This window comes from Diospyros lotus, chromosome 8 (genome assembly GCF_014633365.1).
Source record: "Diospyros lotus cultivar Yz01 chromosome 8, ASM1463336v1, whole genome shotgun sequence".
Classification (NCBI taxonomy): domain Eukaryota; kingdom Viridiplantae; phylum Streptophyta; class Magnoliopsida; order Ericales; family Ebenaceae; genus Diospyros; species Diospyros lotus.
Window position 1 is genome coordinate 17,573,129 of NC_068345.1, and position 17,184 is coordinate 17,590,312.

Below are 17,184 nucleotides of genomic sequence, written 5' to 3' on the forward strand. Positions count from 1 at the left end.
AAAATTGTAATAATTATAATATTAGATTTATCATCAAAAAAATAGATTTCTATGCAATTCTCTTCCGCCTCTGATATCGATAATAATATTTAAATTAGTAAGAATATTATCTTCCATCAGCTACTATATATCTCCTTCAGCTTTTTTATCACTGACTCATCAATCGAATATTATAATCGTCATCAAATATTTCATTCAAAATACAATATTAAGTGTATGAATTATGTGTATACGCGTACGTAGGAAACTAACAAGAGAAAGAGAGAGAAGATATAAGTTAAGTTCATGAAAAGCACTGAATACTATAATCGTCATCTATAACTGACAAAGATTTTTTAGCGCGTACTTTAAAAGTTTGCACTAACATTTAGCTGTAGATGGAAGAAATGAAGCCAATTTTTAAAACTTTTCAAAAACCATACAAATAAATATCGAAACTCTCATACTAGACAAGCCCAAACAAAGGTGATTGAGACCTGGGATTGTTCTTCATGATCAGTCCAAGTAGCGAGATTTAACAAAAAAAAAATGGGGCAGGGGGCTGTAAATCCACTGCCAGCAACTCTTGCCAAAATAGCCACTGGAAAACTCGTCGGAAATTATTGTTGTTGTTACTTCCGGCAAAACTTGTCGTCACAACAGCTATAATCGCCGGACAGCATGCTGAAACCACATCTAACTGCCCGCAGCAGAGCATAAAACGCAGCTTACTGGTTGTCTGCGTTGGTCGCTGCTACAATGAAGACGACCAACTCATTCAATGTACTAGCTAGCCATTACTGTCATTCTCTAGGCAGTTCCGATTTATGTCGATTAAGCCTTTCGTCTATATCAAAGCTTCTCCAGTAGGCTATTCCCGACAACCTTTCTTACCTCCCATATATATATATATATCAATAGTTGAGAGAAGAAGAATGCCAGGAGAATGAGACAGAGAAGCTGAGCGCACTATCTCCCTCCCTTATATATATCGTATATATATATATGTGTGTGTATTTGGCCGAGAAAGAAAAAGAATAAGGTATATTTTGCAGGCGAATGCACTATGTATATATATATCATATATATTCAAACACTTGAAAAATATAAAATTATTTATGTATTATACACTCGTTAATAATGTATTTTATATGTTGTATAGTGTATAAATTAAATGATATTGATAATATTTCAATTTTGAATTTAACAACGTCAATTTTTAGTTAAATTTTACTCTCTTAAGAATTATGATTTCTAATTTCAAAATAGGTGAAGCTGCAATTAACTCTTCTAACTTGCATCAAAATATCGTGTGGACGTGATATATCTATTTGGTGCTACACATCATAAATTAAGATTAATTTTAAAAAACAAGTTTTTACGTGTTGATTTTAAATTGAACGATTTTAAAATTTGATGTAAAAATTCATGTTGATCAAAACCCTCTCTTAATTTGCATGACTAGTCCTGTTATTCACAAGATTATCACATATATTTAGTTAATTATGAATTAGAAATAAAATTTGTACTAATTTATTTATAATACACGACCTCTCTACTGAAATAATGTAAAATAAATACACATCTTATCAACTCTTTAAATCAAGTCAATTTTTAAATATTACATTAATTATATTATTATAATAAATTAAAACATATTTATTTTGCTTCTTAAATTACATATTATTACTCTACACCTTAACTGATTTAAATATTCTAATCAAATGTATAACATATCACTGACTCATCTTTAAATATAACATAATCCTCTAATTTGTAATATTTGGTCACATAACAAAGTAAGAGAAAAAATATAACATAATTATCTTTCGACAGATTTTATTTTTTAAATAATTAAAAATATTCATAAAAATTCAAAACAATGCTAAAGCTCAATCTTAGGCGGTGACTCATCTCAATAACAAGGAAACTTCAATTTGGCAGTGAGGCGTATACAAGTCTTGATACATGAACCTGAAATTAAAGCACAAATTAATATTAATCCATTGAAAGTCCTAAGTAGCTAAACATGCTCATATATAAAACATGATTAAGAAAAAATAAATAAAATTATAATAACTACTTACACTTAAATTGGGAGACATTATATAACAATCACCACTTACATATATCATTTGTATTCCAGACCTAACATGTAAAAATTGTAATTCCATTTAGTTAATATTTTTTAATTTTATTTAATATAAATTTAATATATATATGCATATTAATAAATATCTAAATTCAAATAAAATTAACAATAACTATTTACCATTCAATTCTTAAATAAACTTAATAATTTCACTTCAAAAATTCACAAAACAAATATAAACCAATTCAATCTATTAACCCTCAAATTTCAATCAATTATTTCATTTTAACTTTCACAATATTCAAAAAATCAGAATAAAAAAAAATTAATTTTTTTAATTTTCACTTCAACTACCAAATCAACATCACCCCATTAAAAAACATCAACATAATAATAATAATAATAATAATAATAATAATAATAATAATAATGTAGAAGAAAGATAAAAATATATATATATATGTATGCATGTCCATACACGCAAAAAGTCACGACCGACCATCGTCGACCGAAGATTACTCCGCTTAGAGCTTACCATTAGAAACATCAAGTTAAGAAGGTTAAAATACGCAAAAATAGACTAGATTTAATGGTTGAATTTTCATAGATCTAATTTCTAATTTTCAACCACTAACTTAAAAACGTACTACTAGTCGTCACTGGCCACCGTGGCCGGTGGTTTCCAGCGATCAGAGGCAATCACCCGACACCCTTATCCCATTGACCAACATATTCAAAAATCAACCAGATCCAACGGCCAAATCTCCATATATCTAAGTCTAAACTTTCGACCAAACCTAAATAGTAAACACATTGCCAGTCACCACTAGCCACTGTGGCCGATGGTTTTCGACGATTCAAGGCAACCACCCAACACCCTTATCTTCATCGATCCACATACCCAAAAACCAGCATGATCCAATGGCCGAATCTCCATAGATCTAAGTTTAAATTTTTGGCCAAACCCAAATCGTAAGTATATACGTATGAGAGAAAAAAAAAAAGGGAGAAAGACTTACCTCCTTGTAGATCGGGGTCGGAATGAGGACGTCGGAGATGTTGTGGCATAGGGTGAGAGTGTGAGAGAAAGAGAGGGAGTTTGAGACCGAGCGAGAGTGTGGGTGTAGGTGTGTGTGTGTGTGTGTGAGAGAGAGAGAGAGAGAGAGAGAGAGTTTGAGTGTGGACGAGAGTATGAGAAAAAGAGAGAGAGAGAGATGGTCGGAAAGAAGAGGGAGGGATGGCCAGAAGAGAGAGAGAGAGAGAGAGATCGATAGTCGATAGGGTGAGGGTCGTTTTAAGTGGGTGAGAGTGAGACAAGAGAGGGCATAAATTTGAAATATTTGTTTTTGGGTCATTTTTCATATCTCGAAATATCGCGAGAATTTTTTCTCGATAAAACACGAGATATCACGATATCTCGTGGATGGCTTTGCGAGGGGCCTAATAACATTGCTCTTAGAAGAAATGGTGGGTCCCCATTGTTCCTTCCTGACCAAAAAGGGGGCGATCGGTGGTGGAGTCGCAACCGCAGGGCGCGGGCTCCAGCAATGGGTTCATTCGGGGGGCGACTGGCACTTGCAAGCACTCCGATGCTCGAGTGAGTAAGAGTAAGAAAATGGGCAGTGTATCAGTAGGTCAGAGGATTGAACATATCTTGACTCTGAAAAGAGCTTGCTGATATAGAAGGATGAGACGTCTTTTTGCATGTATGCATCGTGCGTCTAGAGGTGATGAAACTGACTATCCAGCGCCGGTGAAGGTTCCCAAGTAGTAGGCTGGTGGCGATGAGACCCTCATTAATGTGGATGAGATCCGCCATTAATGAGAATGGAATCTGAGGGGGTCGCGCAGATACCCAGTAGGGGTTGCAATGATGTTGCGGCATATTGGCGCAGGATCAAGAGATAGGCCGAAAGAGAGGGCCAAGATTGGGCCCGGACGGTCCACCCATCACTACCAGCTCTTTTTTTTAGCTTTACGAATCACAATCCACAATGCTTCTATTCCTCCATGTACATTTCTCAAAAACAATCTAACAACCTAGCTACTTCTGTTAACTTAATTATCAACTCTTAGAGGAGCTTTTGGGCATTTCCTCATCTCTGTTCCTACGATTAGCCCATATGTAAACTACGAGTCCCATAGGTTTAAAGGTTGTTAAATGAGCTTTTTGAGGTTTAAGAGTTATAACCTTTTAGATTCTCATAGTCTAATGCAAAATTGAGTGATACTAAATGCGTTAAAAATAATAGATCAAATATTAAAGGAAAAACAAAAGAAATAGTCGATTCTTAAGATTTGAGGAAGTCATTGCTTAAGTTTTTACCCAAGCCAACAAATGTCACTCGATTAACTTAGGCAAATACTGAGATGAGTGTCATACAGGCAAGGTATTACTCAAGTATTTTACTAAGAAATTGAGAAGCTTGAATATTTAATCAATAACAAAATGTGTTACTCGAGTATTAACTAAAAGAACTGAATGTCCTTTTGTTAAAGTAAATTTTACTTGAATATTATTATTATGATTGTATAGCAATGACACCAATATCCAAGAAGGGGTGAATTGGGTTGTTTAAAAATTTAATTGAACTTGAAATTGTTTTTGATGGAAAATAAGACTTTAATGCAAGAAAGAATTTGCTTAGCCTAATAAATAAAACAAGAACAAAAAGACTAACACAACGATATATAGTGGTTCGGCTTAAATCAACCCTAATCTACTCCCTTAACTCCTCGCTAAGGAATTTTTCAACCAATCCACTATAATCCTTCTAGCTATAAGTTAAGAATTTATAATCTCTTGCTTAGACAAACAAGCCCTCTAGTAACAAGCTAGATATTACAACATCTTACTTAAACAAGTAAACCATCTAATGACAAGTTAGGAAATACAATCTCCTACAATCAATGTAGGCCATTTAACAATCTAGCTAGGAAAATCAAGAATGATACAAAAGAGAGGATCTAAGAGCAGAAACTCTTAGTTACAAAATCTCTCAAAATAAATACAAGCCTTAAACAAAATAATATAAATGATAATCAAAACCTTTAGAGAGAAAAATGAAGAACAAAATGAGTATTTGAAAGATGGAGCACTTGAAAGCTTGTAATTAATTCTCTTAGTTAGTTTGAATCATTCATCTTCCCTCTATTTATAGAGCTTCATGACCTCTTTCAAAAATATTGTCGTTGGTAGTGGGAAGAGCACTTTAGATGAGTGGAAAAACTAGTTGTTGAAGGTTCTAGCGATAGAAACGGTAAATGGATGAAGAGCATGGGTCGACTGGTTAGCTAAATTTTGAAAATCGATCGACAAATTAGTGAAAACGGTCGACAATTTCATTGCAAAGGTTTTACTGATCAACAGATCGAAGCAAACGATTGACAAATGCAAAAATGTATTATGTGGATCGACATATGGGAGCAAGTTGGTCCATAGATGCAAGGCAAACATTTTATTGGTAGACAGATTGGAACAAATAGTCAACAGTTTGCTAAGAAAACGGGGATTCGATTTACTATATAACTAATTTGTGCGTATGCATAGATGAGAAGTGTTGTAGTTGGAGTGGTTGTGTGTGCGCGCATACATGTCTGAGCGCGACTAGTGGCAAGGGTTCGAGCTTAGGGGGCAGTTGCACTGGGATTATTTTCAAACTCTTTGAAAATAATTTTTTTGGTATAACATTTTTAATTAAATAAAAACATAATATTCCAAATGCATTAAGAAATTTATTACAAGCTTTTTGGCACATTTTTAATCTAATAAAAACATAATATTCTAAATGCCATCAAGAAATTTATCACAATATTTTTGGCATTGAATTGTATGATGAATTTAATTTTTATTTTGGTGTTTAATAGAACATAAAAAAGTAATTTAGGGCACCAAGTTAATAAACATTAATAAAATAATTTCATCATCAAAATACAATTAATTTTCATCATCAAAACCATATCAACGTCAAAACATCCATATATCAAGAACATATTTTATGTCAGTCGACAACTAGAAGCAAAATAGCTAAAATAATCAACATGTACCTAGAATCGGTCGACGGATGATCTCTTGCTTTTGAAAAATTTTAACCAACTATTCAAAACTAATTTTTGAAAATTAGTTTAAGAATATAATTCGTTTATGTTTAAGAATATAATTCGTTTGGTTTTCATTTTAACAAAGTACTTAAAATTGATTTTTGTTAAAAACTATAAACTTGACTTATGACTTAGGGTATAAATCAATTTGTTTTTCATCATCAAAAGTAAATACTAGAGTAAAATATCAATTATAATTATTATTATTATTGGGTTGGCAAAAAGAATGGCGCCACACACTCAAAAGGTGGGGTGAATTGGGTGTTTATGAATTTTAAAAAATCAATGGAGGTTTTCAAAGATAAATATGAAAACAATGAAACACAAGAAAAATAAATAACAAAAAATGTTAGACACAAAAGATTTATAATGGTTCGGCTTAAACTCAGCTTACATTACCTTAGCTATCTACTAAGGATTTCAAAATCCACTAAAATCTCATATTTTACCAAGTAGGTCTTCTAACATAAACTGTTAGGAAATACAAATATTCTACCAAAACTCACAAACTAGGTAATACAATAATGAGTTACAATGAAGAGTGAATCTAAAAGATAGCTCTCTTAGTTATAATGATCTCTCAAGCAAGAAATACAAGGCTAATACAAATATTACAAATGATATCTATAGCCTTTTGGGAGAAAAAATAAAATCTCAAGCACTTGTGAGAAGATAAATAACTCTTGTAAGCTCAAATCAATTCATTCCCATCCATTAGTTTTCTCCAATGTTTTCTTGGGCTATATTTGTAGGTTTCTCCAAAGGTTGAAGAAAAACTAGCTGTTATTAGTCATTATTAGCCGTTGGAGCTTGCAAAAACTAGTCGTTATAGAATGTCAGTAAAGGAAATAGTTGATAGTTTCATTTAACCGGTTGACAATTTTCTTCGGTAATTTGAAGCACATTTGGATTTTGAGCAAACGGTCGACTCTTTTACAAAAGAGGTAGGCTTCTTTAAAAATGGTCGACAATTTGAAAGAAACAATCAATAGTTTAAAGAGAAAGTCGACATTATATAGGCACAATCGATTAAAATTGAACTAAAATCAAAACAACAAAGATTATGAAAAATGCCTCTCGATAATTCATAGAGACTATCAATTGTTTTTGCTAAAAGGCTTGAAACAGTCGACTGACGAATCAAACTGGTTGAAAGTTTTGTCTTGCTTAATAGCTCAAAAATTCAAAGCACAAAACAGTCGACACTTACACTAACATGATTGACAATTTTGGCTTAAAAAAGAGTGTTCATGGTATGAAAAATATTTTGACACTCTTAACATTTTTTATATCAAAAAATACAAAAAAAATAGATTTCAAAATACACATAAAAGATTTTGTAAACATTAAAAGCATATATATCATTTGGCATTGATTGGATTGAATATTTTCAATTTCCAAAGATAAAATATAATTCATTTTCAAATGCCAAATATATAATTTTTTTCATCAAAAGCAGTATCAAATGCAAAACAACAATCTCCCTCTTTTTGATGATGACAAAACTACTATATAAATCTAAAATTCTCCCTATTGTGTGTCCCAACTCTTAGGGAGAAAATGCATCGGATGAGGCTGAAGGGCCTAGAGGTACCTTTAGGGATAGGATACACATAAGAGTATCCTCCGGGTGGGTTTCCCTGAAGACTTCTTAGGGTCATCGAGTGATTATAAGCCTGAAAAACTCTTCGGATGAGTCTTGGGTTTAGATAAGCATAAGGTTGGACTGGGCTGGAGACTCTTAAGAGTCTTTAGAAGACTTTTGCCCAGAATAGACTTCGAGGTCATCCGGGTCTTCGACCTTCTTTGGGATACTTTCATGATTTTTGGATTTAATTTTCCTCGGGCACCACACAACAATAGCTCCCAACTCTTGTCTTTGGTTGTAAGGCAAAGGGAAGAGTAAAATGTCTCCGGGTGCCTGATGCCCCGAAGACAAGGATAAGGGTTAACCCGAATTTCTAATTCATTGAGTCAACGGGGGGAAGTCTCTAGATGACTTGGCGACGATTAGGCTTCCGAAGACTTAAATAAAAATAGATGGTGGTCCCCAGGGGGCCATACTTTTGTCTAATTTTTCTCGGAGAGCTTGAGTCATCTAGAGTACCCGAAGACTCTTCCAACCCTTCTAAAGACTTTGCAAGCCTTCCGACTCCTCCGAAGACTTTTCCTTTCCCAAAAATTCTAACCGTTTCTGAGTAAACCTCATGGGTTTTTCTTGACCAATCTTTAGGCCACGAACAAATATGTTAGGCCTTGTTAAGGTTGTTATTTCTATTATAAAACTTAGATCTGATTAATGCAACAAAATAAAATTTATTTTTTCTGGTATCACATTTTTCAGAATTTTACGATTTACAAAATGAAGAATAAACAAAGAATACCTATTGAGAACATCACGACAGAATTGACCCCGACCACTCGCGTGAACGACATCTATGGCAGCCTGGTTCAACAACAATGTAACTTAAACCTCCAACGCGTGTAGAGGGTTTGGGGTTGTGTCTCGACCAACCCCGCTCAAAGCAACCGGCGGAGCTTGTCCACTCAATAGATTGAGGATAGGGATAGGCTTTGCAGTAGGAACTGGCACAAAATTTGGGATTGACGTGGGTTTCAGGACATGCTTGGGAATGGTTAAGTCAGTGATGGGAGGCAAAGTAAAGGAACCGACCTCTTAACACTGGCGTTTACTCATTTTCCTATGCCGAAGTGCCCTGCTACTCTCGCTAACTCCTTCTTCTTGCTCAAGTGCGGGTACTTCGAGAGGAGGGAGATGAATTTCGGCTTACCCCAACAGAGGTGGTGGAGGTGCATCAATAATGACATCCTTAGCAATCCTTTATTGCATAGCCCGTACCATACGCCTCATGTCTATAAGAAGAAAGAGCGTCTGAAGTTAAAACTTGGAAAATACATGAATAGAGCTAAAAACAAAAACAACAAACAGGCTAATGAAATAGACAGAAAACCTTGTCTTCTTGTCAGATGGGGCAAGAATCACCAAACCAGCACTTGCTCCTTAGCTAGTCCTGGTAGTGTGCCAAACTGCAGCTCCTTGTGGTCAATCTCTCCCCGCTTGGATTGGCTCGAACCCTCACCAACATCATTCTGGCCTTTTCGTACCCATCTTTTCACTACAACATTCTTCATTTCTTCTTTCTGTGCCCCTTTCGGCCTCTCGTATTCTTTGCCATCTCCGTTTCTAAGTCTTCATCATGCCCATTTGGCCTTTGGCTGGTCGATGCACCCTACTTACTAAGCCTCTCTGAGACAGGCACCATTTACTTCTGTACTTCGTGCCTATGCCACTCCCCAATTGGAGTCATGGGCGGTTTGAAAGTTCAAGGATTTCGGTCTGGCCATTATTTGTATAACCGGTTCACCTCATTCATTTAACCTCTCTGTGACCACTCTTTCCACTGCAAGCTCATCACCTGGTCTAGAATTGATGATTTTTGCCATTAACTTATCCACCTCTTAATCTTCAAACTCAGTAAAACAATTTGGACAAAGATGAACCACTTCTTTCAAACTTAATGAAGGTGCAACCATGGTTGACCCGCTGAAAACATCCATACATTGTTGAGAACCAGCTTTTTGAATCTTCGGTTTCGACACTATTAGCTTCTCCAAATTGCACTGTGAATCGGGCGATTTCTTCAATGGTCGATTTGTTTTCCTCTCTTGAGAAAAGCACAAATTCAGGCACCTTATACCCTCTGGGGAATTGGTGAACCCTATCGATCGGGTATGGTTTCCTCTATGTCGGCCTAACCAAGGGCCTGGCATCAATTCCAACTTGCTGGAGAGCCTGAATTACCTGATTCCTTTCCAGAATAACTGGTGCTGGCGCTAGAACAACAACTGGTTCCGGGGCGAGTCGATTTAGTCTTTGATACTCAATTCTCCTTTCCTGCATCGGCCCAATCATATTAGTATATTCCCTATCTTCCTTCCTTGCTTAGGAATCCTTATCTGTAGCAATTGGGTAAGGAAAATTGGTGGAAAAAAAGAAATCGCGTTCTGTATCGGTCAATCGCTTCGGTGGATGAATCTATCATGGATGCCAAGCCAACAAGATGAAAGAAAAAGGGAAAAATGCAGTTAGGGGGATCTAAACCCTCAAGAGAAAGTTGCTCCTGTAAGGGGACTGCTTTTTCTCTCTGCAGGAACTTTGGTCATAGGAGGAACTGAGGGCTACTGAGGCGACGTTGACAGCCCCTCGCATCGCAATGATTCTCCTACGTGGAGTACCAAGCTAGCCCTTCTTAACCTGTCTTCAGTTAGAAGGTCCAGGAGGTTCACTTGACCACGCAAGAGTTTAGCCAATTCATCTTTGAACTACTCCCAGAGCTCTGGGATATGCCTACTTGTCTTTAGCTTAACCACCCTATAGATGTCTTCGCTCTATGTCCAAGGCGCGAACCACGCTCACGCCGGAGGATTCACCATGAACCATCTAGAGTCAAAGTAATCTACCTTAGGCAAAGAACCTACAAACAGATGGTCCTCCGCACGTGTCCTATGGAGAGTGTACAAATGGTGACGATCTCCATCTAGTCAAAAATGAAAAAAACATAAAAAGAAATCAATTATGGGGGTCACATCTCTCTCTCAACACAACACAAGAAAACCCACTAGCTGAGCCCGACCATTAGGGTGTAGCTGGGTTGGAGCTATCCCATTTTTACGATATAATTCTACGTAGAATGAAGGAAGATTGAGACGGGACCCCAGGCAAAAGCTCACCTCATGTACAACGAATTTCCCCTCTCGCATAGACACAACACACTTCTCATCCTATATGGGGACCCTCTTGCGATATGTAGAATGGATGTTGTAGTTATGGGATAATTGGGAAACATCACCCTCAGATAAATTCGAGCGTTTGCCCATCAGAAATCGCCAGGAGCTACCGTAAGGGGAATATGCGCAGAAGTAAACCTTATTGCCCACCATGAGAAATGTGGTAAAGGCCGAATAAATGAAGAAGAAACTTTCGGAAAGACTAATGAGGTCTCCCGAAAAGATTAAAAATCCTTTGTCTTCCCCGGGGAAGACAAAGGATTCTTCTCAGAACAAGGATGAACCTTCCTGAAATAAGAGAGTTCCACCGAGAAGAGATAGGATTCCTTCCAGGAAGACTGGAGGCTTCTTTCTAGAACAAGGGAAATTCTTCTTGGAACAAGCTTGTTCTTCCGGAGAGACAAGGACGAAAAAACCTTGGATAAATTAACCAAATAAGACGAAAAGTAATAAATTAATTACAGAAGAAAGTAGGGAATCCTTCTGGGAACACAAGATTTTCTTTCGAGAATGAGAGCGTAAGAAAAAAAATGGTGGAGACGAAGTACAGTTATTGGGGGTGAAAGCGTGGAATTGACTATCGTAAAATGCAATATTTATAGTCGAGTCCTCCCCAGTTGCCAAAAAGTTGTGAGAAAATACTTCCTGGTGAGACATTCTTCCCAGACAAAGATTGTTACCCGGAGATACTTTCTTCCTGAACACACGATAAAATAAGAAGAGGGGAATTACTTTTCTATTTCACCCTAAGGTTAAAATAGAAGGAGGGTAATTGTTGTACTACACATATTAAGGAGGAAGGTAGAAAATTCTTTCCTTCTCGAGCAAGGCATTCCTTCTCGGTGATAGGCCTTTCTCGAGCAAGGGATTTGTTCCTGATGAGAGGTCCTTCCTGGGCAAGGCATTCCTTCCTAAAGAGAGGTCCCTCTTGGGCAAGGCATTTCTTCTCGGTGAGAGGATATTTATTCCCTATGAGAGTTCTTTCTTGTGTATGTCGATTCTCCCTAAGCAGTTAGCCTCTTCTCAGTGAGAGCTCATTCCCAGGCAAGGGCAATTATTCTTGGTGAGACATTCTTCCCGGGCAAGGCCGTCTTTCTCGGACACGTTATTTCTTCCAAGCATGCCAATTCTCCCCGGGCAAGACATCCTTCTTGGGTAAGGTCTCCTCGGGCCTGTTCATTCTTCCTAAGATGAGTGACACCTGGCTCTCTGAGTTCTTGCAGATGCTAAACACATGGCTTTCTAAAGATCGAGAGACGTGGCACACGTCCCTCCGAGATCCTTAGGAATCACACCCTATAACTACTTAGCTATAGGACATAGTGTAACACCCAGTAATCCCGGTATTAAGAGAATGAGAATGGAAGTGTGAAATTTTCAAAAATTCCCTCGAGAATGTGAAAGATTTTGAGATTAAGGGTACCCTATGAGAGGGGTATTTTGGTAATTTGGATAGAGAAGTCCAATAAAGGGTATTTTGATAAATTAAAAATAATTTCTATGTGGAATTAGGTGTGTAAGTGAATAAAATCCCAATTTGGTATTTATGTGGAGATATATGAGATTAATAAATTCACAAAGGGTATTTTGGGAATTTTGGAATTTATTTCCATAAAGAAATTTAATTATGAAAAATAGGAAAAAATGGTAGATATGAAATTATTGGAGGAAATAAGTATTTTTCCCTAAATTGGTGAATAAATGTGGTAATGCCACATGGATGGAGGAGATTAGAACTTGGAAGCTAAAGTTAGTGTCTTGTAATGACACATGGCTTAGTGTGGTCCAAGTTAAATGAAGAGATTAAATTAAATGCAAATGAAATTCTAATTAGTCTTTCAAACATTTAATATTGAGCATGATTAAGGAGAGTTAATTAAATCCAAATGAAATGGGAAAATGGTCACCCATTAATTCTTTGGAAAATTGTGGGATTTATTTAAATGAGAAAGAAAGCATTTATGTCTTTCAAGTGGTCTCTCATGTGATGGTGGAAATTAGTCCCATTAAATTAAATGGGAAGGAAATGAATTATGTCTCTCAAGTGTGATGGTTGGAAATTAGTCAAAATAAATTAATTGGAAATAAAAAGAAATTTTCAAGTGATCCAATAGTTGTGCTTAAGTCTTGAAAAAGCAAAATAATCCAATGGATGAGATTAATCAAGATAAAGAGCTTGGATTGTGCTTTCTCCAAGAGAGGAGACTTGTTCATTTAAAATGAATGGTGGAGATTTAATTCTCCTTAAGCACATGGATTGTGCTTTTAATGAATGGTGGAGATCTATTCTTGAAAATGAGAAAGGGTAGTATAAAATGGCAAGTGTGGAAGACTTGTCTCCCTTTGGCCATTTGTAGAAAGAATGAAAGAAAGAAAAGATGAGAGGAAAGGAAGAAGAAGAAGAGAAAGGAATCAAGGTAAGTGCATTCTTCTTCTCTTTATTTAGTGTTCTTATATGCAAAGTAAGTGAGTTCTAGTTTGAATGTCATCTTAGATGGGAGAAGATGAAGATGAAAGCTCTCTTGAAAAGATGATTTAAAGATTCAAAGAGAAGAATGAGGTAAGGGATGGCCCCATGGGAATGTGGCCTTGCAATGGGTTGTAAGTATGTTTCATAAATGTATATGTTACATTTGGCATGTTCTTTTATGTTCATGAGACTTATGGCCATAGGTTAGTTTGTGAACATGGTTGAAATTGTGGGTTGATGCCTCTAACTTTGGAGGGTTGTGAGGGCAAAGAAACCTAGCCACATTTGGATGCATTTGGCATCATATAATCTTGTTATGTTCATATTTATTTTGCATTGCACCCTTATTGAGTTTAATAGCTCATGAGGTTTTTACCGTCACATATAGGTTGTGAAAGCGTGGTAAAGTAAATGCAATGGTGAAATGGCATGTGGAAGCATGGAAAGAAGATTCAAGTGTATATTATGGCTTATGGAAGTTTATGTGTTTAATTTATGAGATGTAAATTTAGTTGGTTGGTATTGGCTTGTAAAGCCTAAACCATGGGTGTATTTCCTTTTGTAGTATTTGATTTTATTTTAAAATGAGATGTTGGCTTATGACATGTTGAAGCCTAACTTGTGGTGTAAGTCTCATTGTTGGGTGTGTTGTGAGAAGCAACCAAAAAGTAAAATAAAATGATTTTGTTGGAAAATTGAGGCAAAAATTGGATGAAAGTGAGGTCTCTTTATTTGATTAAATTTCTGGAAAATTTGGGGTTAGGAACCCCCCCCCCCCCAAAAAAAAGGGGGGGGGGGGAAAGAAGTGAAAGTGGCAGCAGGCCAGCAGCAAACGTGGGCAGTAGTCGCGCGGCTGCGTGCGGCATGCACGGCCAGCCCACGCGACCAGCGCCTAGGGGGGCGGGGCGAGCCAGCGGGCCCCGTCGGCTAATTTTTTTTTAAAAATCTGGAATTTTAGAAAATTAAGGGGCATTTCTTAATTTATTTTAGGCCCCAGAGGAATTTTCAAATTATTGAAATTTTTCGGGCATTTTGGAGAATAATGCCGAAAATTTGGAAAATTGAAAATGATAAGTTTTTCCTCCAAAATTGGTAATCAATTAATGGATTGATTTAAATGGTGATTTTATAGAGCCTAGTAAAATTCTTGGATGGAAAAGAATTAATATAAATAAGAAAATGCGGGTTGGGCACCTTCATGAGTTTTCTTTTATTTGAATGCGGTGTGGTTGAAGCCTAATTCTGCTAGTGAATCCTGGGGTTGAGGGAAGGAAAGGACGAGCCTAGTTCCCACCTAGGGCGTTTCTTCTTGAAACATGGTCCACCCTTCACCAAAGGCCGGGCAGGTGGACAATTCGGGTAATTGTTCACGAGTAACACCCGTAAGTGGGAGTGAGGCATTACACATAGAAAATAACTTCTACATTTGATAACATCCATACGCACTTACTGCATTTTTACTATGTGTTCATGTGCAATTGTCTACGCCTGATACTGACTTAAGCATTGGAGGGTCATCAGGGGCAAGCAATCTTCACGAGCCTTCTAACTGTTGTTCTTAATCACAACTATCAAGAAAGAACCAACTTTCTTCCTTGGAGCACGAATCCTTCCCAGAAGAGTCCATATTCTTCTTGAAAGCCAACATCATCCTTCCCGAAAGAATCCCCATTCTTCCTAGAAATCGAGCATCTAGTACAAATCCTTCATGGAGAGACTGTTTTCCCAAAGTCACATCATTTCTAGACACTTCTTCTTCCACGACTTATTTTCTCTCCGGAGTCGTGTTCATTCGCTGAGTTATGTTCTGTCCGGAGTCAGGTTCCTTCCCAGGCCTATTTTCTTTTTGAGCTCTCATTTGTCCTTCCCGGGCTCCTCTCCTACCTGGGTTGTCTTTCTCTCTCTAGAGATGAGTTCACTTCCCGGAAGCCCTCTTCCCAGAGCATGTCTTTCTCCTGGAGTTTGACCTCCAAGAGCTAACTTTCATGCCCTTTTAACTAGCATCATTGTCTAGAGCCAACCACAAATATCCAACAACTGTTCCCGCACAATTTGTATTTTGGAAACTACAGGTTTGTGCTCGAGTTAGTCTTCTTTGTAATTGAGTGATCTTCAATTAAAATTTATGGGCATCTTTTTACTTGAGTAAAGTATTTTTGTAATCGAGTAATGTTTTTTTTGTACTAGAGTAGATATCCTTTGTAATCAAGTAAACTTAGGCTAAAAATAGGCTAAGTCTTTGGATGTAAGATTTAATTGAGTAATAATCTTTGTACTCAAATAAGAATCATAATTAATCGAGTAAATATTATTTTGTAATCGAGTAGATAATGCATTTTTTCGTGGCTTAAAAATAATTAAGTAATGCTATCCTCATGCTCGAGTAAGCATAAAAAGTAATTGATTACATAATACATATGGTCAAGTAAGGATCAAACTTAGTTGAGTAATGAGTAGTTTGTACTTGAGTAAGGTCTGTTAGATTTTGAAAATTATAGGCGTTACACAACATTTAATGAGTTTGTCTTGACTTTTCAGTGCATTAAATCTTCTCCAGACAACATATGCATATTTTATGATTGACTAATAGTTTGTTTGAAGTTTGTAGAGATAAAAAATGACAGTTGTGAGACAAACAAACATTCTATTTGTTTATTGACCTGTCAGTAGTATTCAATACAGGAAATCTATAAATAAGAGATGAAACATGCTGAAGAATAAAAACCAGTTTTACAAGAGTTTGAACACAACTTGCAAATACAAAAAAGCTTTTGATCTTTCATTCTCATGTCTTCAAAAACTATTCTTTGTGAGATTCTAAAAGAGAGAGTATCAAATTTTTACATTTTGTGTCTTTCTTTCATTCAAGAGAAAAATCTGCAATCTTATATTATCTTTCTTTTTCTCTTGAGAAATTATTTTCACATTATTTGTAAAACTCGTAAAGGTTAAGCTTAAACCTGTAAAAGGCATTAGTTGTGGCCAAACCAAGTGTTAAAAAACCATCTTGTAAAGGTTAAGTAGCTAAGCCTGTTCAAAAGCTACACAGGTAAATTGTGTTTGGCAAAATCTTTAATGAGGAATCGAGGTAGTGACTTAGGCTTTAAAGCTGAAACACTCTAAATTATTTGTGTTGCATTTTTTACTTTGTTTCTGTTCTTTAATTTTTTTTAAATGGTAAAAAAGCTTAATTCACCCCCTCTTAAGCTAATTGTTTCATCATGACCCAATGAAGAAATATATCTTTTCTAGTTCTTTAATGATGAAAGGTTGTTTGCAATGGGTTTTCTATAAAAGATGGTTAGGAATAAGAACTTAGGCCTAAACTTATTAATGGAGGACACTTTGAACATTTTACTAAAGAGGCAAGTATTAAGAGTAATACATTTAGCTCGACAAAAAAGACTGAAGGAAACTCAGTTCCTCTACCTATTTAGAGAAAGTTAGGAGAGACATACACCGAGCATAGAAAAGATTTGAGCCATGGGCTTGTAAGGACAGTCGCAACCTAGCTTATTGTGTGTGCTTGTATACTTTCAAATTGTCTATAAGAGTTTCATGGACTCATAATCCCCTAGGGACCAAAGCCTCGATGTCTTCCTCAATTAAGATCAAGTAAGCTTGAGTCATATCCTTCTGTAAAACAATCATCTTGAATACTTCATCCTCACTACTTACTCTATTAAACATACTGAGCTTAGTAGTCGTGGCTCCTAGCTCAATCATGTGAGAA

The 17,184-nt window shown here is 36.3% G+C and overlaps 1 protein-coding gene across 10 annotated transcripts in view; it reads right to left on the minus strand.

The window, feature by feature from the left end:
* Window positions 1-1,714: 1,714 nt before the first annotated feature.
* The window catches only part of LOC127807166 (uncharacterized), a 145,401-nt gene continuing 129,931 nt past the window's right edge, over window positions 1,715-17,184 (minus strand). For 8 of the 10 annotated variants that reach the window (XR_008024612.1, XR_008024617.1, XR_008024619.1 and 5 more), the window contains one exon: window positions 1,927-1,953. Coding sequence is in view for 1 of the 10 variants with exons in the window: in XM_052344825.1 (XP_052200785.1) it covers window positions 1,912-1,953 (42 nt within the window). In the remaining 9 variants the exon portion in view is untranslated. Of the gene's footprint in view, window positions 1,954-2,066; window positions 2,128-17,184 lie in introns of all 10 variants that reach the window. The other 2 variants (XR_008024611.1, XM_052344825.1) reach the window with 2 other exon arrangements.